The following is a 16109-nucleotide window of genomic DNA, read 5'->3' as shown; positions in this document are numbered from 1 at the left end:
GGCCATCTGTCTTATCTATATGCTACATTATGCACCACAGATAGGAATAGATGAACGTGTCCAACCATTACTCTAAACGGTTACATATCACACTGCAAGCTGCTAAACATGGAGGGTGATTAGCCTAACTGCCTTTAGACCCACCGGCCTATATCCAATAGCTCTGATGGAGATGTCACGCTGCAGGCTGTCAGAGGCCACGGCGGCATTACCCGGTGGTCACCAGTCATCAGATAAGGACCAACCAGAGGCAATTCCATTTTAGTTTTTTCCTTCCTCGTCAAGTAACCAGCTTTATGCACCCCCCCAGCCCCTCCCCCACACTCAAATCATTCAAGTTTCCCTGTGAAAAAAGGCGGTAGGGTATAGGCATGGCGTTTTACACTAATGTTGCAGGCTAATGAAAGCACTTGACAGCACTAGCACCTGACAATCACTTAGTGGCGGGCCGACTCCAACCAAGTGATTGAAAGGCGCCACAGGAACGCGAGGACAGGCGCCGTAAATTGGTCAAATTAGCTCGTTTGCAATGATTACAACCCATTAATCCTCTACAACATAGCACATGTTCACCTGTCACAAGCGATATATATCACCTGGCTCCAAGCGGGAGACACAGCTGTGATGTCACGGCTTGTCATAAAAAAGTCGGGCGGACTAAATAATGACATGAATGGTCAATTAGCACTTGCTGGGTTAAAGCGGTACGTTAGCCTCATAGCATAATTGCCTATCATATTTACTCTTCTCTACTTTTACTCTACATCTACTCTATTCTACATCTACTCTATTCTACATCTACTTTACCCTACTCTATAACCCTTAAAATATGACTTAGGCAATTATGCTATTAGGCTAACGAAAGGTAGATGTAGAGTAGAGTAGATGTAGAGTAAAAGTAGAGCAGAGTACATATGATTTAGGCAATTATGCTATTAGGCTAACGAAAAGTAGATGTAGAGTAGAGTAGATGTAGAATAGAATAGATGTAGAGTAAAAGTAGAGTAGAGTACATATGATTTAGGCAGTTATGCTATTAGGCTAACGAAAAGTAGATGTAGAGTAGAGTAGAGTACATATGATTTAGGCAATTATGCCATGAGGCTAACGAAGATGCTCGGATCAAGGTGAACATAAAGGGCGGTCATTTGTGATGCTCCTGTTTCCAGATGTACTGTGTGAATGTAAACTATAGCCACTCCGTTTGTCTGCTAACTTTAAACTTAAATCCCCTGTAAACCCAAATCCACAAAATAGCCTCGAACTTATGTCATTTGGGGAGTAAGTTGCATAAAAGTAAGCATGTGAAAAGATTTCTGCATATTTATTGACCCAAATTAAAGATATTGTAATTTCAATTTGAAAATACTTAACAAAAAAATGTGGTTTAGATAAGGTGGGCCGTGTTCTGGTTCTTATGATATAGTAAGTACGTTTAAAAAAAAATGCCATGGAGACTGTTTGATACAGCCACGGCCACACAGTCCTGCTGTTTTTTTTAATGCTTTACAATATTTATGAACATTTATTTTCAATATATTTTTTTTGTAGAAAACTATTTAGACACACAACTCTGATTATCATATTTATTTTTTAAGCAGGTTTACGCAAGAATTCAGGGCGGTAGGCTACTTCTTAGTGACAGGTGGAGTTGTGAAGATGGAAGAAATCCACAGAGGAAGACTCACTTTGAGGTTTAACGTCATGTAGCAGCTTTCGATCTGCAAAGACAGAGAGATAGAATGAGACAAAGAGGGAGAGAAAGTGGTGATTAAAAGTCAGAGCCTGTGTGTGTGTGTGTGTGTGTGTGTGTGTGTGTGTGTGTGTGTGTGTGTGTGTGTGTGTGTGTGTGTGTGTGTGAAGTGACTGTCAAGTGTGCTCTCCAACACCCTTAGTGGGAGAGAAGAGAGAAGAGGCTCTTGTGCTGACTGCGCTCCCAGACGACATACGCTACTATCTGATAACGGCCAGGCAGGCTTCATTAGTGTCTTCATATCGCCACAGATAAAGGTGGCGAGGTGCAAACTGCTCCAGGGAAATACCTCCGAGTCGGCTAATAATCTCCCACTGTAACACACTTAAAACAAGATTTATTTAAGAGTGGGATAAAGTAACACACTTTCCTTAATAGACTTTCTCTCTAAATGTAAGGAAAATGAATTTCATTTATAAGCACATGTTAGCACTGCAGGACTAGATATGTTTCCAATCACAACAGTTGGGAAGGGCCCCCTGTCTTCTTGACTTCTGGCTCATAGAGTTCTCCAGCACTTTTAATATGAAGACAATTCGATATGAGATTTCAGGTAAAGCAAAGACGTTTAAACACATTTGGCAGCCTTTCCTTGACTACGTCACAGAGTACACCATGTTTGTTGTTAATTTAATTTAATTTTTTAGTTTTGTATTCCTTTTTTCATTGTTTTTTCAGTGTGTATGTTCATTAAAAAAATATATAAATAGTATTTAAAAAAAAGTTGGGAGTTTTCGTCACCCTTTAGTTGGGGTATCAAGTCGTCCCAAGAGGCTTTAGCCACACATGTAGTCCGTTGATTGGTTGACAGAATCAGAAAGCGCCGTTCAACCGATCTGATCTGTTTATACTCTGACCGTGGTTACCGCCATCCGGCATACACCCTTGCCTACCAAGTCAGGGTGCTGTCGCCAGTGGAAACGTGAGCCTGACCTAGGGTTACCGTGCCCTGCCGAGCCATACCTTGCCTAACTGAACTGTGCTGCTTAGTGAATATGAGGCAATCATTACGGTTTACATACACGCACATTGAAAATGTTGCAATGAAGAAAGGGGATAGCGGTTTCTGACCAGTTTCTTGGACTCTGATTTAATATAATTTTCTATATATCCAACTCCTTGTATTGGTGGTCTACATACTAATAAAGTACAAGCATTTATGTATTTAAAAACACACTATACTGAAGAAGCTACGTGGCACAAACTCCCTCTACAACTGATGGGCCCACCACTCGTCAGAGGAACCGCTGGGGTCGGGTGCGCTGCCTTATGGGTGGCAGTGAAGGGCGGGGACCACGACGGACCAGACCCGGGCGGCAGAGGCTGGCTTTGGGGACGTGGAACGTCACCTCGCTGTGGGGGAAGGAGCTGGAACTGGTGCGGGAGGTGGAGCGCTACCAATTAGATCTGGTGGGGCTGACCTCCACGCACAGTCTTGGTTCTGGAACCGTACTTCTGGACAGGGGTTGGACTCTATTTTTCTCTGGAGTTGCCCAAGGTGTGAGGCGCCGGGCCGGTGTGGGGATACTCACGAGCCCCCGGCTGGGCGCTACTACGTTAGAGTTTACCCCGGTGGACGAGAGGGTCGCCTCCCTACGCCTCCGGGTAGTGGGGGGGAAGACTCTGACTGTTGTCTGTGCGTATGCACCGAACAGCAGTTCGGAGTATCCGGCCTTCTTGGAGACCCTGAACGGAGTCCCGCATGGGACTCCGGTAGGGGACTCCATAGTTCTGCTGGGAGACTTTAACGCGCACGTGGGCAATGATGGAGACACCTGGAGAGGCGTGATTGGGAGGAACGGCCTCCCCGATCTGAACCCGAGCGGTCGTTTGTTGTTAGACTTCTGTGCTGGTCATGGTTTGTCTATAACAAACACCATGTTCGAACATAAGGATGCTCATAAGTGTACATGGTACCAGAGCACCCTAGGCCGAAGGTCGATGATCGATTTCGTGATCGTATCATCTGATCTGAGGCCGCATGTTTTGGACACTCGGGTGAAGAGAGGGGCAGAGCTGTCAACTGATCACCATCTGGTTGTGAGTTGGGTCAAAGGGTGGGGGAAGACTCTGGACAGACCTGGTAAGCCCAAACGGGTAGTGCGGGTGAACTGGGAACGTCTGGCGGAGGCCCCTGTTCAAGAGATCTTTAATTCGCACCTCCAGCAGAGCTTTTCTAGCACCCCTGTGGAGGTTGGGGGCATTGAACCCGAGTGGTCGATGTTCAAAACTTCCATTGCTGAAGCCGCGGCAGGCAGCTGTGGTCTCAAGGTCTTAGGTGCCTCAAGGGGCGGTAACCCTCGAACGCCGTGGTGGACCTCGGTGGTCAGGGAAGCCGTCCGACTGAAGAAGGAGTGCTTCCGGGATATGTTATCACGGGGGACTCCTGAGGCAGTTGCAAGGCACCGACAGGCCCGAAGGGCTGCAGCCTCTGCCGTGACAGAGGCAAAGCAGTGGGTGTGGGAGAAGTTCGGAGAAACCATGGAGAAGGACTTTCGGTCGGCACCAAAGTGTTTCTGGAAGACCGTCCGGCACCTCAGGAGGGGGAAGCGGGGAACCATCCAAGCTGTGTACAGTAAGGATGGGACGCTGTTGACCTCAACTGAGGAGGTGGTCGGTCGGTGGAAGGAGCACTTTGAGGAACTCCTGAATCCGATTAACCCGCCCTCTATGTTGGAGGCAGAGCTGGAGGCTGATGGGGGATCATCGTCAATTTCCCTGGTGGAAGTCACTGAGGTAGTCAAACAACTCCACAGTGGCAAAGCCCCGGGGGTTGATGAGATCCGTCCAGAAATGCTGAAAGCAATGGGTGTGGAGGGGCTGTCTTGGATGACACGCCTCTTCAACATTGCGTGGAAGTCGGGTACAGTGCCGAAGGAGTGGCAGACCGGGGTGGTGGTTCCTATTTTCAAAAAGGGGGACCAGAGAGTGTGTGCCAATTACCGAGGTATCACACTTCTCAGCCTCCCCGGCAAAGTCTACTCCAAGGTGCTGGAAAGGAGGGTTCGGCCGATAGTCGAACCTCAGATTGAAGAGGAACAATGCGGATTCCGTCCTGGCCGTGGAACAACGGACCAGCTCTTCACTCTCGCAAGGATCCTAGAGGGAGCTTGGGAGTTTGCTCATCCAGTCTACATGTGTTTTGTAGATCTGGAGAAGGCTTATGACCGGGTTCCCCGGGAGATACTGTGGGGGGTGCTGCGGGAGTATGGGGTGAGGGTGTCTCTTCTCAGGGCCATCCAATCTCTGTACGCTCAAAGCGAGAGCTGTGTCCGGGTTCTCGGTTGTAAGTCGGACTCGTTTCCGGTGGGGGTTGGCCTCCGCCAGGGCTGCGCTTTATCACCAATCCTGTTTGTGATATTCATGGACAGGATATCAAGGCGTAGTCGTGGTGGGGAGGGGTTGCAGTTTGGTGGTCTGAAGATCTCATCTCTGCTGTTTGCGGATGATGTGGTTCTGATGGCATCATCGGCCTGTGACCTTCAGCTCTCATTGGATTGGTTTGCAGCCGAGTGTGAAGCGGTTGGGATGAGGATCAGCACCTCTAAATCTGAGGCCATGGTGCTCAGCAGGAAACCGATGGATTGTCTGCTACAGGTAGGGAATGAGTCCTTACCCCAAGTGAAGGAGTTCAAGTACCTCGGGGTCTTGTTTTCGAGTGAGGGAACAATGGAACGTGAGATTGGCCGGAGAATCGGAGCAGCAGGGGCGGTTTTGCATACGCTTTACCGCACTGTTGTGACGAAAAGAGAGCTGAGTCGTAAGGCAAAGCTTTCGATCTACCGGTCGATCTTTGTTCCTACCCTCACCTATGGTCATGAAGGCTGGGTAATGACCGAAAGAACGAGATCGCGGGTACAAGCGGCCGAAATGGGTTTTCTCAGGAGAGTGGCTGGCGTCTCCCTTAGAGATAGGGTGAGAAGCTCAGTCATTCGTGAGGAACTCGGGGCAGAGCCGCTACTCCTTTGCGTTGAAAGGAGCCAGTTGAGGTGGTTCGGGCATCTGGTAAGGATGCCCCCAGGGCGCCTCCCTAGGGAGGTGTTCCAGGAGCGTCCAGCTGGAAGGAGGCCTCGGGGAAGACCCAGGACTAGGTGGAGAGATTATATCTCCACACTGGCCTGGGAACGCCTCGGGATCCCCCAGTCAGAGCTGGTTGATGTGGCCCGGGAAAGAGAAGTTTGGGGTTCCCTGCTCAAGCTGCTGCCCCCGCGACCCGATTTCGGATAAGCGGTTGAAGATGTATGTATGTATGTACTATATATTAAAAAAAAGGAAATTCCAAACTTGCTGGGGTTCGTCTGGAGCTCTTTCTTTCAAGCCAGTCACCTTGAGAAAGTCAACAAGGTGACTAACGATTAATGATAAATTATTATTATTATTAAATAATGTTAATTTGGCTAACTTGTGGACTTAACGATGATAAGCTGCAGCTGTGTAACGTTGCTGGGATTAGTTGGCCCGATGGGAAGGATCTTTCCTGATGCCTACAGCTTGTTTGGACATAAAATGGTAGCTGCAAATACCTGTGTGCCTCTTGTGATTTCAAAATTGCACTCAGTTTTTGATAATGAGTCGTTCAGCCCTATACTGTAGTCAATGTATGTATGCTGGCAGCCAAGGCTAGTGAGGAACACATTGACATGTTGTCTTTAAGTCATTGCATGTGCATGACCCCAAACAGTGCAATGTCATTTCATTCCAAAAACGTCGAGCAACATTCAAGAAAAAAAAATGTCTGCACTTCCTATAGCCCCTTGACAGATTCAGTGTGACATACCATATGTCAAGTGAACGACACACATGGAGGAAGAGCGCTGACATTATCATGCACGCCGGGCATCTGTGTCAGTCCGCCCAACGGATGCCCCTACCAGCACACACCTCCTGTTCACGCATGCCAAGGATGGTTTAACCATGTTGGTGGGGAAGTGTGTATATGAGAATGAATATGACAGGAAAGTGATGACAAAGATGATGATGATGATCGTTAGCCTCATAGCATAATTGCCTAAATCATATTTACTCTACTCTACTTTTACTCTACATCTACTCTATTCTACATCTACTCTTTATCTACTTTACCCTACTCTATAACCCTTAAAATATGACTTAGGCAATTATGCTATAAGGCTAATGAAAAAAGATGTAGAGTAGAGTAGATGTAGAATATAGTAGTAAAGTAGAGTTGAGTCAATATGATTTAGGCAATAATGCTATGAGGCTAACGTGATGATGATGATGGTGCCTAGCAGATAGTGAAGGCCTTACTCTGGGTACATAGTCCGTCCGTGCAGTTGTCCGTGGCCTCTCCGCTCCCTTCACACGTCTTGCCTCTGTGCCTGGGCTCCGGTGAGGTGCACTGCCGACTGCGCTGCCTCTCGCACTGGCCGCTGCACACGCTCCACACGCCCCACTCGTCCCAGCCTCCATCGACTGCAGGGGAAGTGTGGACAAAGAGATTAAAGGATTTGATAAGCTGCAGGTGTTCCCACATCATGTAACCAAAGAGGCAAACTAAAAGACAGGCAGGCACGCAGTAGGAAGTTGTACAGTAATAGGTGAAAGGAGGAGTCCATGGTTCTGGTGAGTGTTTGTTGAGAAAATCCCTTTTTCAGTCAAAATCAGTGAATATCTCCTCATGGTCCACTACATACTGTGTGTGCACTGGAATATAAATTCAGTGTTAATACACATCCTGGGCTCTGTAAACTGGCATGTTGCCAGGTGGGCTATGGTGGGCCTCCTTTGCTTACAAACAACTTGTTTACATACCAGTTCACAGAGCCTAGGCTGTGTATACACCCTGGATTGGCCAATTTCCCCCGAAATACTTATAGGTGTATAATGTGTCTGTTGGTTCACTTTAGAGTTCTTGGTGCCTGTTTTTTATTTTTAACTTTGTTCTGGCTGTTTCCAGAAAGCCTATTAGACTGAAACGGTTTCTGTGAGACAAAGATATGAATGTCCAAATGTACACAAATAACTGGTATCAATATGTTGTTTGTAACTGCAAAGGGGTAAGTAACTAACTGTAGACACTGCTGTTTCTGTATTTTCAGTGTGGTGCAATATTTACACACAGTAAACATTCTAATGTTTTCTTATTGGGAACACGCACACACACACACACACACATATTCATAATTCTGCTTCACTGCATGAGGGTGGTGTGGCGGTGGGGCTAGCAGCTTGACGGCACATTTTCTCCCCATTAACCCCCAGGCCTGTTTATATAATGGGATTTGATGCACGGCTATGAAAACCAAGACAGCCTGCCTGGGTTGCATGCTAATAGCTGGGGTTCCTCCCGCCACCACATGCTCTGTCATCTGATCAAGGAAGAAAACTCCTCATGCTCAGCTTCACAAATATTGGGAGAACCATATGGCGCCTGAAGATGATTTGGCAGCAGTTTTTTCCCGATGCCCATAATACGTTCTTATGAGCGGAGGGAGAAGGTATAATCTTTCCTTTGTGCTGTTCCGTTAGGCCCTATACCTACACTGCGCATATTGTTTGTGGGTTTTTCTTCTCTGCTACTTGAAATGCAAATGATGTGTTGCGGTGGAGAATGCGAGAGTGCCTCTGAGTTTGACCGCAGCAGTCGTTGGTGCGTGGATGCATGTTGTTTTTCTGCCGACAGCTCTTCTCCCCCCTGATGACTTGTTGCTGTGATTCTGTTGAGTGAGCTCATCTGCCTGGTATAAACAAGAGGAGGTGCAGTCTGAGAAACTGTAGCAACTGCACAAAATCTTTTTCAAATTTTTCTGGGATACTTTTACATATTCCGAAGCTTCATTTTTATTTATTTTTTTGCTGCTCGCTGCATTCTTTAAAGTTTCTAAAAAAAATTGGGCCAGTCACCAGATTCCTCATTACTAACTTGTTGTGACATTTTTGCATCTAAGCAGACTTTATTGCCTCTGTGCCCTTTTGTTTCTCGGCTAAGCCCTTTGTTTCGCGTGGTCGATTGTAGTTTCCCTAGTCTATCTATCTATCTATCTATCCATCTATCTATCCATCTATCTATCCATCTATCCATCTATCCATCCATCTATCCATCTATCCATCTATCCATCTATCCATCTATCCATCTATCCATCTATCTATCCATCTATCTATCTATCTATCTATCTGATATGTTTTAATAGATGTGTGGCAATGACCTATCCTTTGCAGTGAGACTTTTGCTAAATATCCACCACTGTGGCAGTCACAAGGTAAGTAGACAAATCACTCCCTGATTTCTATTCAGTCTTTGACAGATATGAAAATTACAGCCATGCAACACTGCACTTGACACTGCTCAATACTAAAGTAGTGAGTTTTTAAACTAATATGTGTGACTATATGTACAGAGATGTATGTATAATCTTCTGGGTTAGCTGAGCAAGTGAGTGGAATTGGAACACAAGCAGGCAGGACTCAACAAACTTGCTGTTAACGTATAACCTTGACATGGTTATCTGTGACAGGCTAAATATGTAGTGTTACTTTAAAGCTGGGGTATATGATTTGGGAGAAAATAGCAGTTGGGATAGAGATTCGAATCCAAATACCTCAACCGCTCCACTTGTTCTCTCTGGTCCCTCCCTTACACGCTCTACCTGCTGTAGCAAATGAGTGATATTCTCAGACCACTTCACCTACATATAGCTGAATGGCTAATATGACATTTTTGCCAAATATTACAGTGAAAAAGTTACCCACTCCAGCTTTAACAGAAGAAGACAAGAGTCATGAAGTCAGTAGAGTGTCAAGGGCAGTGTCAATAACAACGTAATGTCTTCTCAAAGTTTGATCATATGGCTAATCTTAGCCACAATAGGCTAATGGTCATACCAGACTAACGCACGCACGCACGAACGTACACACGCACGCACATGCACACACAAAAACACACACGCACACACCCACACATGCATTATATGCTAGACAGTTTGTTCTGATTCACTTCCTATCCACTGTCCTCAGTATAATTTCCACCAGTGTTTCTCCTCTCTCGTTCTTCTTGTTTTAGTGGCTATCTGTCCTCGTCAAGGTGTAACCTCCGACTTCTCCCTGCTCTCCCCCCACACACTCACACCATCATTAAGACAGTGTGCTGTGGGCTGCTTGGCTGTCAGAACACTGGGCTGGCCTGTCAGTCACAATGCTCAGACAGCTGGTGGGTGCATCTCAGGCTATAAGCTTGGCACCTGTCTTTATCTCTTTCCTCCAAAAAAAAAGGACATGGATCAACCCCGATCGCAGGGGCAACATCCACTTCCTCCAATGTGATGCATGCATTGTATAGGTGTGACTTGTAATAGCAGGTCTGCCCATATAAGGCAAGTCACGGCAAAGAATAAAAAGGTATATTTCGAATAATGTTGGCAATTTTGCTTCCATAACATGTCTTTCTTTCATACTACTATAAATCAATGGTCCAACATGTGCGTTGAGGTGTTTTTATTTGACTAAACCTTGTCTGTTTGCGTCTGTTTATTTCTCCTATACAACCATCTTCAATGGCCACACAAGTTTTTTCAATACGTCTAGACCAAACATCTCAACTTCAAAAGCACTTACTAAACTGAATCTTCAATCATCATTCTTACTATTCTGAAGGTTATTACAGAAGGATATGTTGTCAATTGTCTGATTGGTTGGACATTTTCTGCTCAAAAACATGCCGAAAATACATTTCTAATCCCAGTACATAGATAGATAGATAGATAGCTTTATTGTCATATGCACCGTTACAGCACAATGAGTATATATTTTTCTTCAAATAAATTATATAAGGCTGTAATCAAAACAAACTTTGTACTGTAATATATTGTAAACATGAAATAACGATGTTCAACATTTGGAAAGTTTCATGAATGATATTTATAAGTTTAAAAACTGTCTCCAGTTCACAACCCTCCCACAGCTGCAGTAAGTGTAGCACTTTAATTGGCAGTGAGAGGCAGCTAGGTGTAAAGCTCCTTACCCTCACATCAGTCACTGTCTAGAACTGTCTTATTTTTGTTTCAAACTATGAGCCAGAAAGTGAGTGTTTTTGAAAGACAGACGTCACAGCACCTTGAATCATCAGCTGCGTCACTTCTATTGAATGATCACCCACCTCATCAGAGTTTTTCGGTAAGATTTTGCAATAAGGGTACATTAATTAACTGTTAATTAGTGCTTAGTTAATGCTATTAATGGTTAGTTCATGCATATTAAGCTTTAACTAACTGTTAGTGCTTAGTTATTAATGGTTAGTTAATGTTTGTTAGGCATTAACTGTGCTTAGTTTACTAATGCTTACTTAAGCATTAACTAAGCCTTATGGTGCTAATGCTTAGTTAGGGCTTATTAAGCATTTCCCAAGCATTTATTAATGGTTAGTTAATGATGATGTTATGTTTAGTATGCATTTACTAAGCATTAACTAACAGTTGAATTACCCTTATTGTAAAGTGTTACCAGTTTTCTCTTGGAACAGAAACCCAAGGCAACTGGCACTGTCTGAGCCCCCTTCATAGGAGGATACATGTAGCTGGCAATTTTAACAGTAAACTTTTCTTTAGCAATTATAAAAAGCTTGGGTGCTAAAGTTAGATCAGCGTAAATACAAGATAAATACACCCACTCACCCTTTAGAACGCGTAAAACATTGTGGTTAGGCGCAAAAGAGCTGGACAGAAATGTTTTCTCTCTTATGTGAATTATCAAGGTATATGTTACGTTGCTGGTAGTACTATTTTACAAGGTGGTTAACTATGAAAGAGAGGTTCTAGTTTTCTGATAATACCTTAGAGGTAGTGGACAGTGTTGCTTACTAAGATACCAAAAGCTTTTTTAATTGTTTGTTGTTTGATGTAAACCAATGTATAGGGGGGTGACTAGTAATGGCATTTCTGTCAATAAAATGTTTGCCTCTCAATTCCAATTAAATTACATTGAATAATACGTGGGAAAAATGTAATACATTCTAGCCTGAATTTACCACAATAAATCCTATTTTTTACCTTATTTTACAAACTTGAACTACCCTAGCAGCCCCACACACTCTCTCATCCTCTTCTTGAATTGTCTGTTGTCTTTAAAACAACACACCTGCCTGCCATCCCTGTCCCCATCTGCGCCTTTGGCAAGTCTCAAGCGTCACAAACTGAACAAATTGGTACATGGCAGGCTCCGCTGAATGACCTGCCCAACTTCTGAACCCCAAGCTCTTTGTGGAAAACAAGACAGTGTGTGTGTGTGTGTGTGTGTGTGTGTGTCTGGTGTGTGTGTGTAGCCTACAGGATGTGCAACAACAACATGTCGGGAATGACAAGTCTCCAGGGGCCCAGCATCTGCATTAGAGTTGACGAAGCATGCAAAGGTATACACCTTGAAACATATGTTCACACCACACACATGTTGATAACGTGTGTGTAGACTTGAGAGAATTCAAGCGGGGGAAACATAAACTCATACAATGTAGCCATGTGAAAGACAGCTGCTAAATATGCTGCGTACCATTTTAACCAAGTTAAAAACCTTTTTTTTCCACCAAGGGTGATACTTCCCAGGTCAACCCTTCCTCTGTATCCTCACACTACAGTTTTTTTCAAAAAACAAAAGAAAAACAAATGTGGATTTCATTGGACAAAAATGGTATAAAGCATTTGCATGAGGCTCAGCTTCTGTTTAGCTCATTTTAGCATGTGGTGTTCTTATACTATTTTGTTATTGTTGATATAAAGCGCGTTTTATATACTTTTTATATTTATAATGTATCCCAGTAACAGTGACACTTTTATTTGTTTATGAACCAACTGATGGCTCATGTACCTTCTAGCTAGCTTCCTTACCAACAGCCCAATCATTTTTCCTTTTAGTATTTTTGGAAAATCCGTGCCGCCGAAGCATGGCCTCGGGCGCCCTAATATCATTCTGCATTTACCAGTAGTCACTTTGCTTGGTTTCCTCGTTCTTTGTTTCAACCACTTCCCTGTCCTCATAATGTATTCTTAGATTGTAACAAGCAAAGCTGGCTATCAGGGAGGGACCTAACATTATTATGTTATTACCGGGAATACAGCCATTACACTGAACGCATGAGAAAATACAAAACTGCTTCACTAAAATACAACATGGTCTCCATGGTTTACATTACCTGATAAACTACTTCAGCCTTTGCATCTAATGGAAAGCCCTATTGTGCATACAGTAAGTACAGTACCCATAGAGCTGCTCTTGACTCTTCATTGCCTCTTATCTATTGTGTTTAGCCAGACAAATGAGACTAACATTACAGTTTTTTTATTTGGCTCCATAGCAGCCTGGCTCTCATGAAATTGTTGTAAACCTACAGCAGTTGCCTGAATGTATTCCCCACTACAAGATAACCCCTTGCCTCACCTCACCTCTTTAAGTCCCCCAGAGTTTTTGCTCTTGTAGGTAAAAACTCACTTTCTTCAAGAGCTATATACCTCAGCTCAGCTTCTGTGCCTGATTCACACAGAACACTGAGTCATATATCCTCTATCGTTGCTGCCTCCTCTAGTCACTGTCTATGCAACCATCAAGCCCCTCTTCTTATTTTCAGGGTTGGTACAGAGGAAAATTCAAGCGCTTTTCACAGCAATTTGAAGATAAAAGTTCAACTATTTCAAATACCCTGATGCTTTAAAATGTACAGTTTATGGAGAAGAAATGACATACTTCTGATTTCATACATGGCCCTATCTGTAAAATATAGAAGGGTATTCATAAAATGTATATTGACAACCACCAAACCAAACCAAATAAGGCTGTTGAAGAAATGTGTTTTTGTTCAATAAAAACACTGTAAAGCCAGCATTCTCCAGTCATTTGTTTAGATGTCAAGCACATTTCAAACCTTAAGAACACAAGATTTTAAAATAAAGCATTTTCCAAACTTTCCAGACCCTGTATGAACCCTGGATTTTTCGTTACGTGTAGCACTCTCTCTCTCTCTCCTCCCTCCTTCCCTCCCTCCCTCCCTCCTTACCTCTCTCTAACACAATCAGCCCAGTGGTACAGCGATGTTGTCAGGTCACTATGGATCCGTCCCCGGCAATCCTTGTTACTGGTTGTCTGTGATGCTAATGAGGCAGAATGCTAAGCTCATTTAAGTCACCCTGGATATCAGCAACGGGTAAGTGTCTAGCATGTTAATGTGTGTGTGGTGCTGTAAGAGCGCAAAGTGCCAACACAGAAAAAGAAAAAAGCTGCCAATAGCCTACAGTATGCCAGGAAAACACAACAATTTAAAATGTGCTTGACATCTAACTTATTAATACCTTGTCATAAAGTAATGGCATTAGTCAAGATAGTTTTTACATATCTGTCATACTCTTAGACATGCCAGCAAAGGCATTCTTCAGCAAATATGAATAGCAATTGACACATAGAGAAAAAGTAACATTCATGTTAAAGCTATAGTGCGTACCTTTTTCATATAAGTGAATGTCGGTCACATTCAAACTATCGCCAAACGAGTTGAAACAAAGTCGATTAAGCCTATCAGCCTACATATGGCAGCATTAACAAACTGCTATCCCCTCTGACACTGGCGCAGGCGCTCCGAAAAAATCCCAAGAAGCGCCCAAGAAATGTTTCATTTGTTGATTCTACTGCTGAGAAAAAACCTGGACGTAAAGCAGAAGGTATAGAATCCATGCGTGATCACAGAAGGCTTACTTTATGTAGATGTTCTTGTAATTACTCAAAATACCTCATGGGGTCCATAGAAGTTACTTCCTTTAATATATTTAACTTGCATTGGTATATTAAAGATATAGTGCATAACATCTGTCTTAACTTCTGTCGTAGCCGTAGCTAGCAACATGCCCCCGTTCACAAAGCCTGGGCTGTGTATTGTCACACAGTTTTTTCAGTGCAAGCACAGCACCAACATATAGTGATCGTGAGGAGATATTCACTGATTTTGACAGGAAGTGATTTTGACAACAAATGTTTTTCAAAATCACTGACTCCCCCTTTAAGTGTTGTATTCCTATATGTACCCTGCGTTCCGAATCGCATACTATTTATTTTTTCTATTCTACATACTACATCCGAGGATAAAAATAATCTAGTTAGGATGCAGTAGGCATACTATTGGGACATACTTTTACTTATTTATTTCATCATAACATTGCGCCTTGATCTTGCCTCTTGCTTTTATATCCGTTGCATCCCCATTTGTTTTCATATGGAGGCTCCGTTGATGTGACGTCACTTCAGGTTTTCACTGGATTATGGGTTAGAATCGCCCAAATAGGATGCTGTTTTCAACACAAAAAATCGTGGCCAGATGTAGTAGACATCTTTCTAAACATCCTAAATCTGGCCACAAGAATCGGAACATACTAAATCTTTTTTCTACCATACTAAATAGTAGAAAGTATGCGATTCGGAACGCAGGGCTAGAAACTGATCATTTGAGTAGAACTGACTTGGGCAGAGAGCGTTGCAGGTGATCTTCTGTACGGACATGCCCTCACAGAAGACCCCGCCGTTGAGAGGTGCCGGGTTGGTGCACGTCCGCCATCTCTTCTGGACGCCCCGCCCACATGGCACGTTACAGGCCGACCACTCTGTCCACAGAGACCAGCCTCCGTTCACTGCAGCACAGTTCAACACAGTTAGATGAGTTAGAACAAGCGGTTGACTGAGGGCACGCAATAACATATACAGCTCTGGAAAAAAATGAAGAGACCACTACAAATGTTGAGTGTCTCTGGTTTGACTGTAGACATATGTTTGAGTAGAATGGACATTTTGCTTTTATAATATAAACTACTGACAACATTCCTACCAAAGTCCAATACATTTGTTGTCATTCAAGGTGCTGTAAGCGGAATGGTTCTTTTTAGCTTACTTCTTGTCAGTTACTACAGTTAGAAGTCCCCTCGCTCGTCCCTACGTCACCACATAAATGCACTGCGTTCTTCAAGCAGCGAGTTATCTAGCATCATCTCAGATCCATAAGTGTGATACAACATGATAAAAACCATCAAAACAGACATTGGGAAGGATTTGTAACTGTGATAGAGTGGAGCGCATTTATTGGAGGTGGATATACAGTATACAGCTCCCCCGCCTTCCCCCTAATTGCCAGTTCAGCGTTCCCCTTGCTCTGGGATTAAGATAAAGACTAGGTACTGTGCGAAGGGAAGAAAGGAAACAGCCATTAAGACGGGCCTGTGCATCTCTAAAGGCGACTCATACAGGTCGACAGGTTGGAGTCGACCACTTAGCGCTGTGACCGAAGCCGTTTTGTCTCTCTGTCTAGTTACTTACTGTGTGTGGAAAGCTAAATGTCGCAGCAGTGCAACGCGAGTGTCGGTGAATCCCCGCAATGTTC

At 43.8% G+C, this 16109-nt stretch overlaps 1 protein-coding gene across 1 annotated transcript in view; it reads right to left on the bottom strand.

Annotated features, from left to right (window-relative positions):
- Positions 1–16109, bottom strand: part of unc5db (unc-5 netrin receptor Db) — a gene marked incomplete at its 3' end in the record, with an annotated part of 222909 nt that overhangs the window by 56280 nt on the left and 150520 nt on the right. The window contains exons 6-8 of the mRNA XM_080046117.1: positions 15199–15366; positions 7022–7186; positions 1689–1721 (exon numbers count right to left, since the gene is read on the bottom strand). Of these exons, the coding sequence (XP_079902243.1) occupies positions 1689–1721; positions 7022–7186; positions 15199–15366 (366 nt within the window). The remainder of the gene's footprint in view (positions 1–1688; positions 1722–7021; positions 7187–15198; positions 15367–16109) is intronic.

Source organism: Ammodytes marinus (assembly GCF_949987685.1).
Source record: "Ammodytes marinus genome assembly, chromosome: 2".
Classification (NCBI taxonomy): Eukaryota; Metazoa; Chordata; class Actinopteri; order Uranoscopiformes; family Ammodytidae; genus Ammodytes; species Ammodytes marinus.
The sequence above is the reverse complement of the archived record's forward strand: the minus strand, read 5'-3'. Positions and strand labels throughout refer to the sequence as shown.